The 23,559-nt window shown below is 50.5% G+C and overlaps 2 protein-coding genes, 1 long non-coding RNA gene and 1 pseudogene across 9 annotated transcripts in view; 2 read left to right on the top strand and 2 right to left on the bottom strand.

Moving 5' to 3' along the window:
• The window catches only part of LOC112613728, a 7,730-nt gene extending 6,234 nt beyond the window's left edge, over positions 1-1,496 (bottom strand). For 3 of the 4 annotated variants that reach the window (XM_025369467.1, XM_025369470.1, XM_025369466.1), the window contains exon 1: positions 1,311-1,496. The gene's annotated coding sequence lies outside the window, so the exon portion shown is untranslated. The remainder of the gene's footprint in view (positions 1-1,310) is intronic. The other variant, XM_025369469.1, reaches the window with a different exon arrangement.
• EMC8 (ER membrane protein complex subunit 8) lies at positions 1,455-23,559 on the top strand. Of its 4 annotated transcripts, none has more exons than XR_003117003.1 (5): positions 1,521-1,997; positions 12,856-12,932; positions 20,906-20,975; positions 21,720-21,810; positions 22,323-23,559. XR_003117003.1 is itself a non-coding variant. In XM_025369462.1 (5 exons), exons 1-5 carry the CDS (start codon positions 1,767-1,769, stop codon positions 22,480-22,482), a joined length of 633 nt encoding a protein of 210 aa, XP_025225247.1. In that variant the 5' UTR covers positions 1,521-1,766; the 3' UTR covers positions 22,483-23,559. The 4 variants fall into 4 exon arrangements, 3 of the variants coding, with proteins under 3 accessions (XP_025225249.1, XP_025225247.1, XP_025225248.1); XM_025369462.1 differs by having other exon boundaries at positions 21,716-21,810; XM_025369463.1 differs by having other exon boundaries at positions 1,603-1,997; positions 20,906-20,979.
• Positions 8,057-8,576, bottom strand: LOC112613731. The gene is made up of 2 exons (XR_003117004.1): positions 8,394-8,576; positions 8,057-8,282 (listed from the first exon to the last, which is right to left on the bottom strand). It is a non-coding gene; the product is annotated as an uncharacterized LOC112613731 (long non-coding RNA).
• LOC112614909 lies at positions 20,308-20,436 on the top strand (annotated as a pseudogene).

Below are 23,559 nucleotides of genomic sequence, written 5' to 3'. Positions count from 1 at the left end.
GGATGAGGTTTTTCTTAGTAGTTCGCATGCTTTTAAGGAGCTTCATTATAAATCAACTGCCATAATGTATACGAGCTTCAGGTAATTAACAGAACATTGGTCTTTTTAAAAAAACAAGGAAAGGCCAGGCGCAGTGGCTCACGCTGGTAATCCCAGCAATTTGGGAGGCCGAGGAGGGCGGATCACCTGAGGTCAGGGGTTCGAGACCAACCTGGCCAACATGGTGAAATCCCGTCTCTACTAAAAATACAAAAATTAGCCAAGCATGGTAGTGGACGCCTGTAATGCCAGCTACTTGGGAGGCTGAGGTAGGAGAATCGCTTGAACCCGGGAGGTAGAGATTACAGTGAGCCGAGATCGCGCCACTGCATCCCAGCCTGGGCAACGACAGCAAGACTTCGTCTCAAACAAACAAAAAAAGGCAAGAAGAAAAAAAGTTAACAAGGCGACAGTGAGAAAGTTAGAGATCATTAAAGCACTGTGCTGCCGTTACAGGCTCCATTCTTCAGGGGGCGGTGGGGGGAGATAACAGCTCACAGGGATGGTGGCACGCATCACATTCAACTGAGTATTTGCTTAAAACCTAGTACCGCATATACACAGACTAGAAGGGGAAATTGGAGAAGGCTGCCAACACAGCCCCGGTCAATTTCCAATCCCTGAGGAGAGCGGAAAACCTGGTAGACCCCCGCCTCACCCCGGTCCTCCTCGATTCAGGTCCATCTACCCTACACCGCCCCCTTTAAATCGACCCTTCGGAGGAATGGTGAGGGTGATGTGGGAAAATATCCTCCTCGGGGCAGAATAAACAAGCATGACGTCAGGGCTGAACGCCCGCGTCTAACTTCTCTCCTTGGGCCTAGCCTATGCGTGAGCAAACAACTGGAAACAACTGGTGCCCTCCAGGCTAGGAAGCCGAGCGCCGCCCGGGAGCCCCGCAAAACCCGGGAGGGGTTGCAGGGACCTTTGAAGGAGCAAGGGCGGAGGATGCAGGTACAGAGCGCGGGCCCGCCTCCCCACAGCCCGCGCCCTCGGCCAGCGGGCGCTCCCAAGGTCAGTGCCCGAGGCCGGCCCGCAGCCGCCGCGCGACTGGCGAAGACGGACCGGGCGCTTCGGGACGGCCCTCCGAGCCTGGAGCCACGGAGGCCGGAGTCCCCGCGGGCCGGCCTCAATGTCACCTGGCTCCGAGGCCCATTCAGTGCTTCCTGCGGAAGCCGGGCGACCACGTTGCGGGCGTGCAGACTCGACGGCTCCCGGCCCCCCGACACGGCCCGGCCTTGCGGCCCCGCACCGGCCACCTCCTGCCTCACCTGCCGCCACTGCCCGCCGCGACCGCCCTCTACGCCCGGTGTCCTGCGACCGGAAGAGAGCAAGGCCGCGCCGCGGAGCACCACGGGATCGAGGAAGACTCCGCCTGCACCCGGCCGCGCAGAGGTCACCGTGGAGCGGAAAAGGGTAGCGCTGAGAACGTCGTAAAATGCCGGGCCGGGCTGCTTTCCGGCAGGCGTTGGAGAGGCCGCTTTCCGGCGGCGCCGGGCGAGAAGCGCGAGTGGGATCTGGGGCTGCGGCTTCCCAGAGGCGCGAGTCGCTTTTCGAGGAGCCGAGGCACGAACGGGGCCGGGCCTGAGGGGCCCCCCACCAGCCCGCGGTCGTGCCATCAATCACCGCCGACTCGTCCCGCTTTTCGGCTGAGGCGCCGCGCGGCCGGGCAGCGGGTCTAGGCCTCAGCCGCGCGCCCAGGGGCCTCGGGGCCCTCCCGGGTCAGCATGCCCGGGGTGAAGCTGACCACCCAGGCCTACTGCAAGATGGTGCTGCACGGCGCCAAGTACCCGCACTGCGCCGTCAACGGGCTCCTGGTGGCCGAGAAGCAGAAGCCGCGTAAGGAGCACCTCCCCCTGGGCGGCCCGGGCGCCCACCACACCCTCTTCGTGGACTGCATCCCCCTCTTCCACGGCACCCTGGCCCTCGCCCCCATGCTGGAGGTGGCCCTCACCCTGGTAAGCGCGGAAAGGGCCCCTTCCCCGCCCTTGCAGGCAGCCTGGCCTCCCCTCAGTCAGCAGAGAGGCAGCTGGCTCAGCTGGCTCAGCGGTCGCCCTCCAGCAGGCTCCTAGGACCCGCTCCCTAGGGTCGCCGTGGCCAGGAATGGGGTGATCCACGATGGCGCTTGGGTCTTGGCGCTGAATAAATAGCGTCTCGTAGTAGCAGCGACTTTAACCGTCGTGGATGCTTTTAGAGGCGCTTTAAGGCGACGAGTTATACGTTAGTTTCCTGAAATCAGTAGCCTTTGTAGAAACAAGTCATCGTTAATTTGGTTTCGAGAAGGATTCGACAAGAGTTTCCATTGAGGATTTCGAGTTGCAGGAAGTTTTCACGTTGTTGGAACATTAATCGCTAGCATTTGGTTCTTCGCACCTTCACAGAGCCGATTCCTTATCTGGCAAAGTGTAAATGCTGTGGTTCTTTGGCTGTCGGTACTCGGGCACCCCGGAGCTCGGACGCTTGTAGAAAGGTAGAGTTGCCAGATCAGAGCTGTGTCTTCCCGTGATGCATGTCAGGCCTCGCTCCCCTTGAATGTGCCTGAGCTTGTGTAAGGAGAATTTGTTCCCGTTAGTGGTTAACAACTTACCTAGAATGCTTCCATGGCTTTTAAAAGCTAGAGAATTTCTGTGGGGCCGGGCGCGGTGGCTCACGCCTGTAATCCCAACACTTCAGTAGGCTGAGGCAGGCGGATCACCTGAGGTCGGGATTTGAGACCATTCTGACCAACATGGTGAAACCCCGTCTCTACCAAAAATACAAAAATTAGCCGGGCGTGGTGGCGGGCACCTGTAATCCCAGCTACTCGGGAGGCTGAGGCAATAGAATCGCTAGAACCCAGGAGGCAGAGGTTGCAGTGAGCCAAGATCCCGTCACTGCACTCCAGCCTGGGCAACAGAGCAAGACTCCGTCTCAAAGAGAAAAAAAAAAAGAATTTCTGTGAAATTAAACAGCAGAGCAGACGATCTGTCCCATACGCTTTTATGTTTTTGTTTGCAATGACAGCTTTATTGAAGTGCAGTGGGAAAAAGATGTAGCATGCAGGTAGACTAGTTGGTAATTGAATTTTAGACAGTAGCTTTTCAGTTACTGTGATGAATGAAGGGAAAAAGACCATCTATAAATTCTATCGAGTTGTTAAAACCTGAAGGAAAAGTAAACTGTAGCCTCAGACCTACATACTTGAACTGAGATGCTGTTTGTTTTTCATTTAAAAATATACTGTGATGCCAAAAAATAGTAGCTAATTCATGTAAGAAGTAGCTAAGCTTGAGAAGGTGTAAATAGAATTTCTTTATCTGTCCCCGCCACCAAGTAAAACGAAACCATTTCATAATCTGCCATTTCATAACTTACCTAATTATGACACCCAAGTCAGTTGTGGGCAAGCAAGAAGTATCTTTGGGCAAACAGTCCTGGCGTAAGGTTACTGGGCACATCTTTGAGTGCTGTTGAAGTTAAACTTCATATCATTTCCGGGTAGGATTCAGATGATTATAATACTTAGGTGATATTTATAAAACCAAGTATTTTAGCTCTTGAAGAAATGTGCTGTCAGTACTGAAACACCACTGGGGGGTGTGTGTGTATGTTTTAATCCAGGTCTTTCCAACCATCTTTTTGTTTTTTGGAGATGGAGTTTCGCTCTTGTCACTCAGCCTGGAGTGCAGTGGCATGATCTCGGCTCACTGCAACCTTCACCTCCCAGGTTCAGGTGATTCTCCTGCCTCAGCCTCCCGGGTAGCTGGGAATACGGGCACCCACCACCACACCCAGCTAATTTTTGTATTTTTAGTAGAGATGGTGTTTCACCATGTTGACCAGGCTGGTCTTGAACTCCTTACCTCAGGTAATACGTCCGCCTCCACATCCCAAAGTGCTGGGATTCCAGGCATGAGCCACTGCGCCCAGCCTTTCTAACCATCTTAATTGTTCTGTTATCAAGAGAATTATTGGATCTGTGAAATGCATTGACTTGCAGGGAGCTAGATTCATCAGTAGCATTTATGCAGGATTATTCACTTTTCTAATAAATGTTTTTGAGTGTCTGCTTTGCGCCAGGCCTGTGCTGAGGAGGGATATGGCTGTGGGTGAAACACAGCACCTGCTTAGCACTTGAAGGTGCAGCAAGCCAACAGGCACAGTACCTAAACCTCACAGGCGGAACTTAGTAAAAAAGCAGCAAGGGATTTGAGAGAAGTCAGCCAGCCTAGGCTTGGGCAATCAGGGCAGTCAGGTTGCCCAGAGAAAGGGTCATGCAAGTAGTGGGCCAGCCCTTGACCCTCAGGAGATGGGGGATGGAGGGAGAGTATTCAAGGTACCAGCATGTGCGAAGAGCAGGAGAAAATAGTGGGCGGAAGAGGAGAGCGGGTAGGGGAGTTTGGAGAGAGCAATAGGATGGAGTGTAAAGGGGCAGTGGGCAGAGAGAGTTGAGTGGTGGACAGGTTGCTTTGTAGTGACCTTGTAGATCATGCAGAGGCATTTGGGCACCATCCTGAGGACAGATGGAAGCCACTGGAGGAGAGTTGCATGATCAGATCTGTGCCTTCAAGTGATGGCCCCAGCCTTTAGCAGAGAGGATGCTGGAGACAGGAGTACACCCTACACCCAAGACTAGAGGCAGGGAAGTGGCAGAACTGAGTGCGGCTTGGGAACGGAGAAGGGGACAGAAGAAAGGGCAAGCGGGAGAATCCACAGGTCTTGGTGACTAATCGTGCATGGACCTAGGGGAAAAAGAAGTGAGGGTGATACCTAGGTTTCTAGCTTGTGCGCTGGGACAATGGTGCGGTGGTGCCATTTGTTGAGGGAAGAGGCAGAGAAACAGGTCTGGGAGGGGGTGATTACTTCTGATTGGGGTATGTTAAGTTTGAGATGTTCAAATGAAGAAGTCCTAGGTTGAAAGGTGAAGAATGGGTCTGGGTTCAGAGACCAGAGATGTAGATTGAGAACCAGCGGTGTGCCAATGACTTCTGAGGCCATGAGAGCAGGTCATAGCGCTTGGGGACTGCGTAGGGAGAAGCTCTCCAACTTCATGTTTCCTCTGCTCTCACCGCCAACAGTCAACACAGAAGAAGACTTTCCCACACACCAAGCAGCGGGCACCAGCTAGGTGTCCCCGCATTCTGTTCTGACACTACCTACCTGGAGATAGTGTCAGAGCCCACAGGTTGAGGGCTCAGCAGCAAGTCTGGGCTCTGGAACTTCTGACCCACCAGCTTCAAGGTGGGATTTCCTTGGCCTTCTGTTTGGATTTGATTAATTTGCTGGAGCAACTCACAGAGCTCAGGGAAACCCTTATGTTTATCAGTTTATTATACAGGACGCTGCAAAGGATACAGATGAAGAGACACGTAGGGCAAGGTATGGGGAAGGGGCAAGGAAGCTCCCCGCCCTCTTGGGTTTTTATGGGAGCTTCATGACATCAGCATTCCTTCCCCCTGGGTCTAGGGGGGGACACTCTCCTGGAGGGTCTTAAGACCCACCGTCAGCAAGACTGAGAGGGGAGGAATGGAGTGGAAGGAGGGCAGGAGAAGGTGGGGTCCTAGTACCCCTGAGGCTCACACACCTGGCATTCTAACAAGACTAACCAGGGCCGTGAGGAGCCAGGAACGGGCAGGAAAACCAGTATCTCTCATCACACCCCAGGAACGTGTTGTGGGGGCACTCTGGCTTTTATGGGTTGAGTGGAGGAGGAGTCACAGAGCAAATAAGGACCAGCCCAGGGGTGGGAGAAGAAGGTGTGGCTGCTAGCCATGTAAAATCCTGTCAGAAACTTCTAGGAGCTTCTTGAAGACAAACTTGAACCTCACTTGGAATGTCAGATACCGCTTATTCTTCTCATTCTTAAGTAACCTTGACAGAGTTGAACACTTCTGTTCCGACTATGGGATATGAATGCAGTACTTGACAGAGTTAAACCCAGGAACTGTAAACAACTGCATTCAAGTCACCTGTACATGAATTTTCCCCGGGGAGCAGGGCTGCCTCCCAAACCACTTACCAGGGAGGGAAGATGCCCAGAGGGGACCTTGACTGCCTGCTGCCTGACCGTGAGAGGGCACCGGGCTCCGCAGGGGCCCGCTCTGACCTTGTTCCCGCACCTTGTTCCTAAACTCTGCACTGTAGACATCCAGCCTCCAGCACCTCCGCCCACCACATGAGTCCCCATCCAGCAAGTTAGGGCCACACTAGACTCCCTGCAGTAACTACTCTTCAGCAGTGAAAACAAGCAGTAAGTTTGGCTAAGCAGTAGTTATTTGTACTGACTCTTCCGAGATGGAGTCTCGCTCTGTCGCCCAGGCTGGAGTGCAGCGGAGTGATCTCGGCTCACTGCAACCTCCGCCTCCCAGGTTCAAGCAATGCTCCTGCCTCAGCCTGCGGAGTAGCTGGGACTACCAGCGCACACTGCCCTCCCGGCTAATTCTTTTGTATTTTAGTAGGGACGGTTTCACCGTGTCGCCCAGGCTGATCTCGATCTCCTGAGCTCAAGCAATCTGCTCGCCTCACCCCCGCAAAGTGCTAGGATTACAGACGTGAGCCACCATCTTCGGCCCTAACGAGAATTTTCTCATTCACGAAAACTCATTCCCTCAGCAGTTGACAAATATGAAAAAGACAGCAGTCCAGTGCCCATGAAATAACTTTCAGAGGAAAGTTACAGAGGAAAATTTGCAGCTGGAGTCCATCCACGAATTTTGTACTTCGGTTAAGCTAATTTTATTATTCCCCTTTTGACTTAGTGACTTTCTAACCTGAAGGCAATGAAAACTCTCAGTGTTTAGAGCCGTAGTTTATGAGGTTATCAGCCATAGAAGATGCGGTTTTAACAAAGCATCTAAATTCATGCAGCTGTGTAAATGAGGCCTTATTCTCATGGCTCTGTTCTATGCAGAGAGCTTCCTGTTGGAATTGTTTTTGATAAGGGAGAAAGACCATAGACCGTCCATCAAAGGGCAACATTAGATTCCTTTGAAAGGCTTTTCGTTATTTTCCATTAAAAAAATCCTTGCATTTGTGCATGCTTTTTATTTTTTTAAGTACTTACGCCTATTAACTTATTTATCCTTATAACCCTTTGACGTAGGTAGTGAAGGAATTATTTCTAATAGCAGAAACCCATAAAATGTTAGTAGGAAAATTAGCTTGAACCTGTTTCTCTAATCCCTTTTTGCCCTTTTCCCCTCGTTGATTTCTAGTGCGGTGGAGCAGCTTTCTGTTACGTTCTACTCAGATGACTTGCTTGCTCACTGGCCTCGTCACCATGATTTCAGGCTAGAATTCTTGCTGTGGCCTCCATGTGGGCCTGCCCTCTGCTCCTCTACACAGCAGCTGCCCTGGAGCTCTCCCATGCCCCTCCTCCCTCCTGCCCTTTGTTCATCTCCAGAACATTCATGTGCCGCCTTGAGAATGGGGAGAGGGCTGCTGTGGTTCCCCCTTTGAGTTCTTCCCCCTGAACTTCACCCTCCGTCTCGGTCCCATTGACTTCCCAAGCTCTTCCTTCATGGTTCCCGCTCCTTCTCATTCCATAGAAAAATCGGCAGCTGACTGGAGGAAGCTTTCCTTCTCAGTGAAAATAACAGTTCCTCTACTTCTGAACTCCAAGGCCTACTTTTTGCTACAGATAGGAAGGCTCAGCCAGTTACCCTCAGCTTGTTGGTAAATGGCAAGTTGCGGGCCCTTCCTCGCCTTCTATATGGTTATTGTACAGTCCCTTGTACACAAGGGGCGTGGGGGTCCGGTGCAGATGTTTGCAAGGCTGCTGCGAGGAGCTACTGCCTCTGTGCAGAGTCTAGTTGGGAATGAAGGGGGTGGCCCCAGCCCTTTTCATAGTTCTCTTCCATGTCTGGAACAGAGGCAGCCAAAAAGGGCATTGAGCCAAAAAGGGGTGGTAAGTAGACTCGTGCTGGGGTGAAAATGCCCTGTCTCCCCAAAAGTAAATGAAATTGCATGAGTAAGTGCAGGATGTGGAAGGTGTCTGTATTCAGAGTCAGTTTGACTACATTGACAACAGTCTTCACAAAGTTTTCTCCTGAGCTTTTATTCTCATCTTGATTTTTCACAAGATGTGCATCAGGGTATGGGGTGTCATACCGCGAAGCAGGGACGTGGAAATGGATTCGTTGGGAACAGAGGTTGGGTGGCTTCTCAGCCCTGCCTTGTCTTGCCTCGCTTCGGAGGAAGCTAGTTGCCTGGACTGTAGCTGCCACTTAGATCCACCGCAGCTTTTCAAGCAGGAGCCATTTGGGCTGAGGGCAGGATCCTGCAGCCACTGGAGACCTGGCTGCCACACCCACACCCACACCACCAGCATGCCCCATCCCCTTCCCCTAGCCCACTCTACTCCAGGGCGCTCTCACCTGATGCCTAGTTTCAGATTCTGGCCTGTCAGAGGAAACTGCCCTTCTTATTAGAACTCGTCCGCCCTGCCACTGTGAGTGCTGAGGCGTGGCGGAGTCTCCGTTCCTCCCTTTGAGTTCTCCATTCCTCAGTTGGTGACCAGGCTGTGTGTGCCCCTCATAGCCATCCATACAGCTAACTTGGTTATTCTTGTGTGTGTCATTCAAAAGTTCTAAATTCTTTTTTTTTTTTTTTTTTTGAGACGGAGTCTTGCTCTGTTGCCCAGGCTGGAGTGCAGTGGCCGAATCTCAGCTCACTGCAAGCTCCACCTCCCAGGTTCACGCCATTCTCCTGCCTCAGCCTCCTGAGTAGCTGGGACTACAGGTGCCCGCCACCTCGCCTGGCTAGTTTTTTGTAATTTTTAGTAGAGACGGGATTTCACCGCTTTAGCCGGGTGGTCTCGATCTCCTGACCTCGTGATCCGCCCGTCTCGGCCTCCCAAAGTGCTGGGATTACAGGCTTGAGCCACCACGCCTGGCCAAAAGTTCTAAATTCTAAAGCCAGGCCAGAGCTTTTGTGACCTGATTCACTTTAAGGGCAAGCTCTTCAAAGCAGTCTACTGGAAGTTCCAGGTCATGACATTTTTCTGCTGGAATTTGGTTGGGCCCTTGGAGTTTTCTTACAGGAATTCCCTCGGCAGGCAAAATGTAAGTTGAGATATACATGGTGTTTGTCATAGGAATCATCTTTTGTACCAGGTGCTTTCTGTGCTCTGAGAGCGGGTACAAGGTGATACCATATGTGTTCACTCGGCTACGAGTCCTGACCAGGTGGCTTCAGCCCCGGAAAGAAATGGAGGAGCCAACTGAGACTGATGCTGGGTGTCTTCGGGAAGTTGCCTGTAGCTAAATAAAAAATACATCCTATGCTTTTCCTAGAAAATGTTGTATGGTGTGGTCAGCTGAGTAATAACCCCCCAAATATGTCCACGTCCTAATCCCCAGGCCTTACGTAGCAAAAGGGATTTTGCAGATGTGATTAAGGACTTGAGGTTGGAGAGATTATCCTGGATTACCTGGATGTGCCTCATGTAATCACAAAGGCCTTTGTCAAAGGGAGGCAGGAAGGTCAGAGAGAAAGGAAGAGATGGATGATGGAAGCAGAGGTCAGAGTGAGGTGGCCATGAGCCAAGGAATGCAGGCAGCCTCTAGGTGCTGGAAAAGACAAGGAAAAGGATTCTCCCCTAGAGCATCCTGAAGAAGCACAGCTCTGCTGACCCATTATAGACTTCTGACCAGTAAGATAAAAATTCTGGCTGGCATCATCCTCAACTCAGATGACTTGCTTGCTCATTGGCTTCGTCACCATGATTTCAGGCTAGAATGTTGTCATAAGTGGGAGTTGAACAATGAGAACACACAGACACAGGGAGGGGAACAACACACACCAGTGCCTGTCAAAGCAGGAGAGCGAGGGGAGGGAGAGCATCAGGACAAATAGGTAATGCATGCGGGGCTTAAAACCTAGGTGACAGATTGGTAGGTGCAGCAAACCACCGTGGCACATGGATTCCTATGTAACAAACCTGTATATTCTGTACATGTATCCCAGAACTTAAATAAAGATTTAAAAATAAGACATACACTTTAATCAAGTACAGTTTGTTTCGGAAATGGAAGAAATTAGGGAATTCGAAGTTAGACAATCTGAAAATATACAACACATTAAAAATTCTAAGAAAATCATACAGTAATCTCTATGGATGGTGAAAAAGCCTTCAATAAAATTTATTAGTTTCCTTAAAAAAAAAAAAAAAAAAATGGGCATCGTGGCTTGCGCCTGTAATCTCAGCACTTTGGGAAGCCAAGGCAGGAGGATTGCTTGAATCCAGGAGTCCAAGATCAACCTGGGCAACATGATGAAACCTTGTCTCTACAAAAAATTTAAAAATTAGCGGCTGGGCGCGGTGGCTCAAGCCTGTAATCCCAGCACTTTGGGAGGCCGAGACGGGTGGATCACGAGGTCAGGAGATCGAGACCATCCTGGCTAACCCGGTGAAACCCCATCTCTACTAAAAAAAAAATACAAAAAACTAGCCGGGCAAGGTGGCGGGCGCCTGTAGTCCCAGCTACTCGGGAGGCTGAGGCAGGAGAATGACGTAAACCCGGGAGGCGGAGCTTGCAATGAGCTGAGATTGGGCCACTGCACTCCAGCCTGGGCAACAGAGCAAGACTCCGTCTCAAAAAAAAAAAATTAGCTGGACGGGGTGGCGCACACTTGTAGTCCCAGCTACTCAGGAGGCTGAGGTGGGAGGATCACTTGAGCCCAGGAGTTCAGGCCGCAGTTGAACTGTGATCTCACCACTGCACTCCAGCCTGGACAGCAGGAGTGAGACTGTCTCAAAAAAAAGAAAAAAGTGTTGTTTTTAAGCCACTAACTGTGTGTAACTTGTCACAAGGGCAATAGGAAACTAAGACAGTGGCCAATCTGACTATGAAAATAAGGGCAGGCTACACTGGAGAGCTGGGATAGGGACACCCGGGTGGGGGGCAGAGACATGGGTCACCTCAGGGGAGAACACACTCAGGAGGCAGCCCGTGATGGCACATGGAGGCTGGGAGCACGGTGCTCAAGGATCAGCTCATCAAGGAGCTTGACTAAATGTAGAGCAAGGCCCTGTGATGGTACATAGAGATGTTTGTTCTAAGCAGCAATAGAAAGCTTCCGGAATCTATTCCATTAAGAGGTGAAAATGTGAGTTGTTTTGGAGTTGTTTTCAGCAAAGTCACAATGGTAGCACCATTATAGATATTTTAGGGACATAATCCTGATCTTTTGGGTGGATGACCAGAATGTCTAGTTGGTTCACCGAGCCCTGGTTTTGACCCAATATGGTAATTCGTGAACTCTTAGGAGGCCAGAAATATCCTAATCCTGTGCGAGCCAGGGACCCTTGGACTGTAACTGTCTTGTCTGCTTTTGATCATGAAGGAGACTCAGAGGCCCAAACCAGAATTCAGGAAAAAGAGCAATAGCATTGTGTTTAAAAAACACACACATGCATTTTTAACCAGTTTATTCCCTACAAAAAAATCAAGTACCAATTTTGTTTCCTCTTGTGCAGACTGAGAATAGACTTTATTACAGTGTATTCGAATTCCATTATGCCAAAACAGGATGACCTTTTGTTGTTTTGAATAATGGCCTTAGACCTGCAGGAAGCTGCATCTGATGAGAAACATGGTACCATAAAAGAAACCCAAAAACGCCGAAGGCCTGCCACCATGCTCCCATTTCAAAGCACACCATAGAGAACTAAGGACATGTGCACATGCCCCTTCCTAACTTGGGACCTCTTTACCCTCCACCCCAGCTGCGGGGTATTTCACGATGTGATGCTTAGAATGCTGAGATCAAGTATGAAAAGACCTTTTTTTTTTTTTTTTGAAGACAGAGTTTCGCTCTTGTTGCCCAGGCTGGAGTGCAGTGGCATGATCTTGGCTCACTGCAACCTCCCACTCTGGGGTTCGGGTGATTCTCCTGCCTCAGCCTCCCAAGTAGCTGGGATTACAAGCACCCACCACCATGCCCAGCTAATTTTTTTATTTTTAGTAGAGATGGGGGTTTCTCCATATTGTCTCAAACCCTTGACCTCAGGTGATCCGCCCACCTCAGCGTCCCAAGGTGCTGGTATTACAGGCGTGAGCCACTGCACTTGGCCTAAACGACTTGTTTTGAAAGAGACTGAGATTCCCCTTCTGGCTCTGTTCCTACCTGGTTGCGCAAACTTAGAACCTCTCTAAGCTTTGTTTCCTTAACTCTGAAGGATAATGATTTAAATCATTTTAAGGATTTCTAAAGCCCCGGTTCTTTATAAAAGAAGGTGGATAAAGATTATTTTCCGGCCGGGCGCGGTGGCTCAAGCCTGTAATCCCAGCACTTTGGGAGGCCGAGACGGGCGGATCACGAGGTCAGGAGATCGAGACCATCCTGGCTAACACGGTGAAACCCCGTCTCTACTAAAAAATACAAAAAACTAGCCGGGCGAAGTGGTGGGCGCCTGTGGTCCCAGCTACTCGGGAGGCTGAGGCAGGAGAATGGCGTGAACCCGGGAGGCGGAGCTTGCGGTGAGCTGAGATCCGGCCACCGCACTCCAGCCTGGGCAACAGAGCCAGACTCAGTCTCAAAAAAAAAAAAAAAAAAAAAGATTATTTTCCTTCCGACTCTGCAGCGCTGTACCAAACCTGTGGACAAAGGGTCCTCTCACTGGGACTGAGGCAAGCGGTCATTCCTTACAGTCAAAGTCCTGCCCTTCCTGACCATGTTTTCCTGAGTCCTAGCCTTTCTTGTGGGGAGCAGGGTATGAGGATTAAGATCCTGTCATGTCTTGTCCCACCATGTGGGAGTGAGATCTGTGGTTTTTGCGACTTGATATTTAAGGGAGAATCATTCATGTTTTCCCAATTTTTGTTCCTCTTTCAGATTGATTCATGGTGCAAAGATCATAGCTACGTGATTGCTGGTTATTATCAAGCTAATGAGCGAGTGAAGGATGCCAGGTACGTGGATGTGGAACCGTCTGTAGGCGAGGAAGTGAGCACGTGACAGGCAGAGCCTGTCTCTCATGTGCTTTTCGACCAGATATGAAACCTGTGAGACCCATGCCCCTTCCCTCTGTGCTTATTTATAGTATCTGAGGCGAACTGTGGTGTGGATAATTCCAAACAACAGAAATTCCAAACATTTCTATTAACTTTGGGATTCTGTTCTGTGTCTTCTTTATCTTGCATGAAGGGAATTCATACAATGAAAGCGACAGTCAGGGTTCCGGTTTCTGTCCCTGCTCAGCTCTGCCTTGCTTCCTCTTCCCAGACTAGGGGTGGTGGTGGGCAGAGCACTGGGAAGGAATGCTGCTCTATTTGCCAGCGAATAGACCAGCCTGTAGGTTTGGGGTCAGTACTCTGATGAAAATGTGGTATTTGCTGCCCCATTTATGCTGGTTCTTTCTTCCTTTTATCCGGATCCTTGCCGCACTGGGGCTCTCACTAATAACAAAGCTGAGAATTTTTCTGTATGTCTGTGTCATCTTGGTCCCAACAGAAAAACAGAGGACGCGCTTGGGTTGGGATCATCTGAGAAGGGCTTAATAAGCAGGCTGTTCACAAGTCATGGGCCGTAGACAAGAGAACGCACAGAGGGTCGTGCAGTAACCAAGACTGGCGACAACAGTCCAGAGGGTGGGGAGGAAGGTGCTGGGTAAAGAAGTCCACCTTGAGAAGAGCAGTGCCCTTAGGCAGGTGGCCACAGCCAGCCTGACATGGCCTCCCATCTGGGGAGGGGTGGCCCAGAGCAGTCAGTACCTGATGTCCCTCTTTCATTTTCCTTTGGCTTAACCCAGCCAGAAGCCAGACGGGCAGCTGGAAAGTCCACACAGTATATAACAGGGGCATGCGTCATGCTGCCCTGACGTGGCTTCCTCATGTTGTCGGATAGAGCCGACCCTCCAGTGTCCAGGGAGATGGGGGTGCAGTGAAAGGCCCTGCCATTGGGTCTGCTTGCTCAGCACAGATGAGAAGGTGAGCTTGAGCACTTTGGAAATAATACTGTAAGCTGGTGACCGCATTGCTATCACTGATGAGGCACCAGTGTTTCTGATGAGAAACATGGTATTATAAAAGAAACCCAAATTTAGAAACATAATTATCTTACCCTTTTGGAGGGCTGGGTCCACGCACTGGATCCTGAGGGAGGCAGATGTCCTAGGAGATGCGGCGCTCAAAGTCAGTCCACTGAAGCGTCTGCTGGGGTGGTTGGGAGCGCATGGAAGCCTCATGCACGCTGGCTCTGCTGCTGCTTCCTCTGAGCCCATGAGCAGCACTGGCCTGTCCGGCTTCAGCACATCTCTTCTGACTCTCACTGGGATGTCCTCTGTTTGATATTGCCTGCCACCCTTTGTTGATGACTCCGTGTCTCCTGTCCTTCACTGAGCGAGAGCCTACCCACAGGGCCACATCCGTCTTAGTCTTTGTTACATGAAAGACTAGGCGTGGGCTGGGGAAAGCGCAGTCCTCTGGCCCTTGCCCTCCTGTGGCTGAGTTAAACATGAAGGACAGTGCAAACGCAGGCTGCAGTGCAGGACAGCGGCCCCTGCAGGGGGCTTGGCGGCAGGGGCCGGGAGACTTAGACCTGGTAGAATGATCCCAGAAGCCACAGGGCACGATGTCCTGTAAACCAGGCCCTCGAGAGTGGGCAGGGCCTTGTCAAGTGCAGATGTAGAGACCAGAAGGTCAGCATTCCTGGTTGAGGGATAGAAGACACAGGTGAAGACGTGGCAGTGGCTGGGGCCATGCCCACATGGAGGGAGATGCTAGGAAGTAAGGCTGCACAGGTAGGTTGGGCCACACCTAAGGGCTCCTCCGTGCTCAGAAGCATTTTGAACTTCACCTTGCAAGCAGTGGGGAGCGCCCTTGGCAGGAACGTGTTCCTGGACCAAGCAGTGTCTCCCGCGGCTGTCCCTGCAGAAGGGAGAGGAGACTGGGCAAGTGGGAATGGCATCAGGTTGTCAAATGAGTGCAGGGGCCTCCCTTTCCTTAACCCCTCACGAGCAAATCCGTGTCTGATGTGGTCACCCCACATGAACCCGTGCAGGCTGTCCTGTCCTCCTCTCTGCACACACCTCATCTGGCTCGCAGTCCTCACGTTCTTACCTCTGTGCTGACCTCGTTACAGCCCAACCTGGAATTATCCTACTCAGACACAGTTTTCCTGCTCTCCATACCTTCCTTCTAGAATGTCGTCCCTGTCCTCACCTAGTCCACGTCCTTCTGCATCCTCCAGGAGGTTTTGCAGTCCTTCATTAATAGACTTTTAAATGCATCCCGAGCAGCCATTTGTCAGATGTGTAGAGAGGATAAACCTTAGGTAGGGGTCTGCCACCCTGGAATAGGGAATCCACCCCCCGGTGTGCCCAGTTGTTTGAGGAGGAAACCTCAGGTAGTTAATGCTGTCCTATCCTTGGGCTCTGTTTGGGTCATTTTATTTCATACTCACAGCAAGGCACAAGTGAAGAAACTCCAGCCAGAGAAGGTGGCTTCTCAGAGGCCACATGGCTTGGGAGCTTAGGAGCTAGGATCTTGCCAACTTCTGACTTAAGTATGGTTTTGCTTTTGCTGGAAAACCTTCCCCTCTCTTCAGCCAGACCTAGCTGAAAATTTACTCTTATTCTAGAAATATTGCCTGATTCACAGTGTCTTGCAGCATGAATTGGAGCCAAGTAGACCTGGATTCAAATTCTAGGTGACTTACTGATTAGCCTCCTTGGGCCTCCGTGGCCCTATCTATAGAATGGAGCTGAGTTCGTGCCTCAGAGAGTAGTCGTGAGGACAGAATGAAATAGCGCAGCGTGTTTGGCCTTGTGCTTGGTTTACAGTAGTGGCTGGTGCTGTTACTAGTGCTGCGATGACTTTTTCTATTATTTTTCTAATGTAGTGTTTATAACTTTTATGAATTTCCTAAACCTTAGGTCATTCTATCAAGTTTTATTATATGATTCGTTGTTGACCAGTGTTTTACTTCATAGTTAGCATTTGATATGGGCAGGTTTCAGTGCCCGGCAGAGAGCCCTGGCCTGAGGCAGACACTCAGGAAGAAGCTTTTAGATACACAGCGTAAGATGGCACCTACACGCTGGCCCAACATGGTGCTGTTGGGAGGGTGAGCAGAGGGGTCTGCCTTCAGGGTGCCTGCAGTTTCGGTTGGCAGCTGTGTCTTTCTAGGAACAAGGAGTTCCTGACAGCAGGAACCACAGCGGGGGCAGTCTTCATTCAGGATGAAGTGGATCAGTATTGGAGATTCAGTGCCTAAGACAGAGAAATGCAAAGTTGGCAGCTCTTTCAGATACTTTGACAGTTCATTAACTACAGATTTTTTGGGGGGTGGGTGGGGAGCAGACAGAGCCTCACTCTGTCACCCAGGCTGGAGTGCAGTGGCATGATCTTACCTCACTGCAACCTCCGCCTCCCGGGTTCAAACTATTCTCCTGTCTCAGCCTCCCGAGTAGCTGGAATTACAGGCACCCGCCACCACGCCTGGCTAGTTTTTGTATTTTTAATAGAGACGGGCTTTCACCATGTTGGCTAGGCTGGTCTCGAACTCCTGACCTCAAGTGAGCCACCCGCCTCGGCCTCCCAAAGTGCTGGGATTACAGGCATGAGCCACCACACCTGGCCAACTACAATTTTTATTTTATTTTATTTTATTTTATTTTATTTTATTTTATTTTATTTTGAGGTGGAGGCTTGCTCTGTCACCCAGGCTGGAGTGCAGTGGTGCGATCTCAGTTCACTGTAAGATCCGTCCCCTGGTTCACACCATTCTCCTGCCTCAGCCTCCGAAGTAGCTGGGACTACAGGCGCCCACCACCACGCTTGGCTAATTTTTTAATATTTTTTAGTGGAGACGGGGTTTCACTGTGTTATCCAGGATGATCTCCATCTCCTGACCTCGTGATCTGCCCGCCTAAGCCTCCCAAAGTGCTGGGATTACAGGCGTGAGCCACCGCGCCCGGCCACAAAGTTTTAAACTTCTTTTAAAATAATAAATTTTAGGCCAGGCATGGTGGATCACACCTGTAATCCCAGCACCTTCAGAGGCCAAGGCGGGAGGGTCACTTGAGCCAGGAGTTCAAGACCAGTCTGGGCAACATAGCAAGACCTCATCTCTACAAAAAAATACAAAAATTAGCTGGACATGGTGGCCTACGCCTGTGGTCCCAGCTACAAGGGAGGGTGGGGTGGGAAGATGACTTGAGCCTGGGCAGTTGAGGCTGCAGTAAGCCATGATCTCGCCACTGTACTCCAGCCTGGGCAACGGAACAAGACCCCATCTAAAAATCAGTGAACAGAAAGATATATGCTTAGAATTCTTGAGCATCTAAAATGGTAGTTTTTCTTTTTAATAAGGTTTCTTTATCCTCTTCCCAATAAAAATCCCTGACCAGCATGATCATTGTTAATTACGAGGATAAGGGCTTTGCAAGCTCTTCATGGCAAGTGGCCCTGCCTTTTGCTTTCCAAGTTCCTCAGCAAATGCAGGAGCAGGCAGAGGTGGGTACACGGGCAGGCCTTCTGAGGGCTCTGTACTCGCTCCTCACCATTTACCATCAGTGCTGTAGGGACCTGGCGCCCACTGAGTCCTGGTCAGTGCAGTGAAGCACTGCCTTCCCTCTGCGCTAGGAGCAGCTGTCACACTGCTTTCTTCAATACGATTGACTTCTACCTGGAAAATCTCACCTTCCCTCTTAAGTCATATTTTTCTTAACACAGTCACATTTTTAAGCCATATTTTTCTTAACACTGCAGCCCTATAATCAGTACATCACTTTGTCAATTTTGAAAATGAAAATAGAATAATCATATAAAGTAATTTTTTAAAACATTAATTTTTTTAGCCTAATCACAAGCAAAGGATTGTAATTGTATATTGTGTGCTTTGTTAAATAACTCACAATAATCCATGTATTTTTATGACTGTTAAAAGAAAGATGGGGCCGGGCGCGGTGGCTCACGCCTGTAATCCCAGCACTTTGGGAGGCCGAGGTGGGTGGATCACGAGGTCAGGAAATCGCGACCATCCTGGCTAACACGGTGAAACCCTGTCTCTACTAAAAATACAAAAAATTAGCTGGGCGTGGTGGTGAGCGCCTGTAGTCCCAACTCCTTGGGAGGCTGAGGCAGGAGAATGGCGTGAACCCAGAAGGCAGAGCTTGCAGTGAGCCGAGATCGTGCCACTGCACTCTGGCCTGGGCAACAGAGCTAGACTCCGCCTCAAAAAAAAAAAAGAAAGATGGATGGCTTGGTCCCTGCCACAAAAAGCTGAAACTCTTGATTGTGCGGGGCAGATAAGATGCACAGAAGGAAAGCAGCACGTGCCATGGACTCTGTGTTAGAGCCTCTTAGAAATAAATCCTCAGAGCTCCAACAGGGCAGGGGGCCTCGTCCAGGGCGGTTTAGCAGGGCTTTGTGGCGAGGGTGACATGTCTTCTGTGCCCTGAAAGAGGGGAAGCAATTCAATAAGGAGGGCTTGGTGTGGAGGGCCAGACAGGGGACAGTGTCAGTGAAAAGATGGGCATGTGAGGGAGATGACATGTAGGCAGATTTCCTGACATGGAATACACAGCATTGCCCCTGTGGCTGAGCATGGTAGCTCAGTTCACCATGACAAAGGCCTGCCTCTGCCAGCCTGAGAATGGCAGCCTTCATCTTGCAGGCAGTGGTGAGCAGTAGTCTGTGGGGCCGTGAGCACCAGGGGATGCGATGGGAGTTCTGTTTTAGGAAAATTTAGTTCGGGAGAAACTTCAGGTTACATCGGAGAAGAAGAGCCTAAGCTGAGCTTCATAGCGCATGCCTGTGGTCTCAGCTGCTTGTGAGGCTGAGCAAGGAGGATTGATTGAGACCAGGAGTTGATGGCCATGATCGCACCTGTGAATAACCTCCATGCTCCAGCCTGGGCAACGAAGCGAGACTGTCTCTCTCTTTTTTTTTTTTTTTTTTGACACGCACAGGTTGGAGTGCAGTGGCATGACCTTGGCTCGCTGCAACCCCCGCCTGCTGGGTTCAAGCGATTCTCCTGCCTCAGCCTACCAAGTAGCTGGGACTACAGACGTGCACCACCACACCCAGCTAATTTTTGTATTTTTAGTAGAGACGGGGTTTCACCATGTTGGCCAGGCTGGTCTCAAACTCCTGACCTCAGGTAATCCACCTGCCTCAGCCTCCAAAAGTGCTGGGATTACAAGCATGAGCCACTGCACCCATCCGACCCTATCTCTTTAAAAAAGAGAGCAAGCGAGCCTAGAAATTATGAGACCAGTTAGGAAGCAGTTTTAGAAGCCCCTGCCTAAGGTGAGAGCCTGAAGGAAATAAATGGCAGGGAGAATGCAGGAAGGGAGGGCAGAGAAAGGACCTGTGACCTGCAGGGTGGGGAAGAGCAAAGGAAAAGGTGGCCTCAGGTTGGAGAGGCTGGAAATGGGCTGGCCTGCTTGAGTGTGGTGGGTTCCCGCAGGGAGGCTTTTGAGGGGGTAGCAGTCTTGGGGCCATCAGGCAGTGGTCAGGAGACTTCCAGGTGCTGCTCTGCAAGGGAATGGGGTAGATGGCAGATTGCACAGAGCTGTGGTGAGGACGTGGCGCAAGACTAGCGGCTTGTTAAAAAAGTTGAAGAAACAGGCGTGGAAGGGAAGAGGGAGGCTGGACAGCAGCTAGAGAGAACCAGTTCAATGCTTTTGTTTTTCCCTGAAAATAAAGACTTACACAGATTTGAAGGCAGAACTGGGGCTCGGGCACAGAAAGAATATAAATAAGGCCCCTGAGGAGAAGGCCCCTTCCCGACATAGGCTAGAAGAGTAACTTTGTGTTTGGAGACATGGAGCAGGAATGGTGTAGGAGCTGCTCTGTGATTAGTTCTATTAACTTAAGGTAGAAAGGTAGCATTTATCAGGGTTGGATGGCGGCAGGGCCAGAACCAGCAGTGAAGGCTCATGAGCATGGAGAAGATGTGGAAAGGCTGAGAATTTCTCAAAGGGTGATGGACCGCCAGCTGCCCTGAGGTTGCTCTTACTTGTTGCAGTGGACAGGTTGCTTTGCTAGCGTGCAGATGGAGAAGGCCAGCCCGGGAGACTTGGGGTTTGGCCCAGGGGCTGGCAGGTGCCCTGCAGTAGAGTTTATCTGCCTGCTTCAGGCTACTCTCCACTAGGTTCTTGGGAGCCTTCCGTTAGGAGATGCCTCTCAGGATCCCATCACCAGGGCTTTCTGGTTGGAGTGAGGCAAGGACCTGCTTTGCATGATGCGCCCCGTTACCTAACAGCGTTCCCCGTCCTTGCTGGCCACACCCATCACAGTGGGGCTGTCATCACCAAGAGCCACTTTAAATGGGCAAAACATATTTACCTGGCAGGGGAAACACCAAGATCACAAAGGTGGTTTTCCCAGGGCAAGGTTCATCCGTTGCACTCCAGATGTGCTGACCCTGCGATTTCTTCATATGTGGGGAACTGCCCTCATACTCTCCCCAGCAATATAAATAAATAAGTAGGCTGGGCACAGTGGCCCATGCCTGTAAGCACTTTGGGAGGCCAAGGCAGTAAGATTGCTTGAGGCCAGGAGTTCAAGACCAGCCTGGGCAACATAGCAAGACGTCGTCTCTACCAAAAAAAAAAAACATTAAAAAGTAACTGGGTGTGGTGGCCTGTGCCTATAGTCCCAGCTACTCAGGAGGCAGAGATGGTGGAATTGCTTGAATTTGAGGTTACATTGAGCTATGATTACATCACTGCACTCCAGCTTGGGCAACAGAGCAAGACCCTGTCTCTACCAAAAAATTAAATAAGTAAACTGGTGAAGCTAGCACGTGCAGCCTGTTGACTCCGCCAGTCTTTCTGTCATTGCTTGTTAAGTCTTGGTGGTGTTGACTGTACCTTTTGTAAACAGTGTTGGATGGCATTGACTGGAATGTGGTAGCCTGACTATTTCTTTGACAGTCCAAACCAGGTTGCAGAGAAGGTGGCCTCCAGAATCGCCGAGGGCTTCAGCGACACTGCACTCATCATGGTAAGTCGCTTCTGTACAGCATGCGGGAGGCCCTTACACCTCCCCTCACCAACATGGAGCTTGCTCTGCGGCGGTTTCCTTTCCGCTAACCCCTTCATTCATTTATCTGCTTGAGACCATTGCCGCCTCTTGCAGTTTTCTCCCAGCTGCAGACCAGTTGAATCCCAAACCGTGGCTTATGTGCTCCCACATCACTACACAAGTGGGAGTGGGGTCCCCTGCCAGCAGCAGCACCTGGGAACTTGTTAGAAATGCGAATTCTCAGGCACCCACCCCAGATCCCACTGAATCAGAAATATGGGGGGGTGGGGCCCAGCAGTTCATGTTAACACACCTTCTAGGTGATTCTGATCTGAACATGCCAAGTGCGAGAAGCACAGAATTAGAACAGCCAGCACGGCCTCTAGGGGCGCAGGGAAGGAAGGCACTTGTATGTGAGCAGATGACATCGGGGGCCTTGCTGAACAGCCTTGATTCAGACAGAATCCTAGGATGAGGGAAGAAGTTATATTTGGAAGCTTCGCTTTTGTGAAAAAACAATGAAGGACTTGACATTTTCCTGCCTAACACAACAGTTTTCCTCAGGCCAGACGCTCGCGCCACTCTGCATACCAGCTCTGTGGGAAGAGTCTCTGCCCCAGCCAGCATGGGCACTGCTGCAGGGAGAGCCCCGAGGAGGCGCCTGTCGCTGCTGTTTGGCTAGCATTCTGTTCATTCTATGTCCTTTGCCTTGTGCTCAGGTAGACAACACCAAGTTTACGATGGACTGCGTAGCGCCTACGATCCACGTGTACGAGCACCATGAGAACAGATGGCGGTGCAGAGACCCACACCAGTGAGTGCGCCCTATGCCGCCGTGCAGGCGGGGCTTCGTCAGCGCCTGGCCACGCGAGAGCCGCTCTCGCCCAGCCTGTGTTTTCAGTTAGTGTTTTCTCCAGAGGCATGGTACCAAGCATATTCCCCAGCTCCTGTAGGCCCCAGTGCTCCAGCGCTTCCAGGCAGTGGAGGGAACCTCAGTGGTATTCACAGGTCTTCCCACCCCAGGCCCTAGGGCACAGACACTCTTCTTCCCAGGCCTTTGCTTTGGTGTATCTGTGGCCACTCAGAAAGCTTCAGTCATCTGCCACCAACTTTCTCAAAATTCCATGTGAAGGGAGTCCCTTCCACGTATTAACCATGTTTTCTATGCTGTGTACGTCTTCATGCGTTTGAAATGCCCATGTTTCTGAGTACTCTGCGCCATCTCTCCTCATACCACTGTGCATATGGCTGGCCTTCTCTCTTGATGCTGTTACAAGCTGCCCATTTTCACTGTTAGATGCTGACTTCTTCATGTTTGACCCGTAGTGACTACTGTGAAGACTGGCCGGAGGCACAGAGGATCTCAGCCTCACTCCTGGACAGCCGGTCCTACGAGACGCTTGTGGATTTCGATAACCACCTGGATGACATTCGGAATGACTGGACAAACCCAGAGATCAATAAAGCTGTCCTGCACCTGTGCTAGGCAGGCACCGCCATGACTGGGCTCCAGGCCTTTCCACTACGTTGAAGAAGAAAACCTATTTTTAAATGTAAATAAAATATCTTGTAGCCTGTGTGGAAAGCTGACCGTTTTAAGAAGTGGCATGTGCCTTGAAAGGGGGCAGAATGTTCAGTCGGTCGTGTTTTTAACAGAGTCTCTAGAAGAGGTGCAGACATCCCGTCTGACTGTCCCTGTGGACTCTCTCAGTTGTATGTTGCTATAATTCTCCAAATCAAAGCTCTTTCTGCTTGTGCAAGATTGTTCCTATTAAACAGTTTTAACTAACCTTTTATAATCTGGAGAGAATACTTTTTAAGGCTTTTGAACTATCTTTTTTTAAAAAAAAAAAAGCCCACATCTTATACTCCAATGAATGTGTTTGTGAGTTTTTATCCTGTTTGAATTTTGATGTCGTCCAGGCGTCCTGGGATCAGGGTAGGCATGTGGAGTGCCGGTGCTGAGCTGTTTGAGAAGCTCTGTGTGGGTGTTTCTGTCGTCAGGCTGGGCTGTGAACAGCACTGTCCCACGCGGTGTCGGCTCACAGAGGCGCTGCAGCTCTGCACAGTGGGAGTGACACCACTGATGCCACAGAAGCCTTTCTCCTTAGGGGCAAAAGCAAACATCGCTGGTAACAGGAGCTCAGGGTGGTACTCTTCCGCCACCCAGAAAGCTCACATGGCCTGCAGGGCCAGGAAAGGGAAATGATCATTTCTTTTGTATTAGGAAAACAAGACTTAGACTTCCCGAGTGGTACAGAGTGACGTCTGTACTTTTTATACTTACAACATTTGGTCAAGTTTTCTAACCAAACCTTAGGAAACTTAGAGGGAAGCTTTATGGTACCTTTACCTTTTTTCCGTTTTATATGAATTATTTTGTACAAAGTTCAGAGAGCGGTACCTTTCCTACTGTCTTTTCTTCGACTCCATGGAGGAATTTGTAACAATCAGTGTGACCTACTGAAAGGGTTTGTGATACAGCAGTCACTATTTTCTCTTAACACATAGGAAAAAAGTTCAGACATCGCTACAATAAATGTGCTTTATTGGATCCACCAAA

This window comes from Theropithecus gelada, chromosome 20, assembly GCF_003255815.1.
Source record: "Theropithecus gelada isolate Dixy chromosome 20, Tgel_1.0, whole genome shotgun sequence".
Classification (NCBI taxonomy): Eukaryota; Metazoa; Chordata; class Mammalia; order Primates; family Cercopithecidae; genus Theropithecus; species Theropithecus gelada.
The sequence above is the reverse complement of the archived record's forward strand: the minus strand, read 5'-3'. Positions and strand labels throughout refer to the sequence as shown.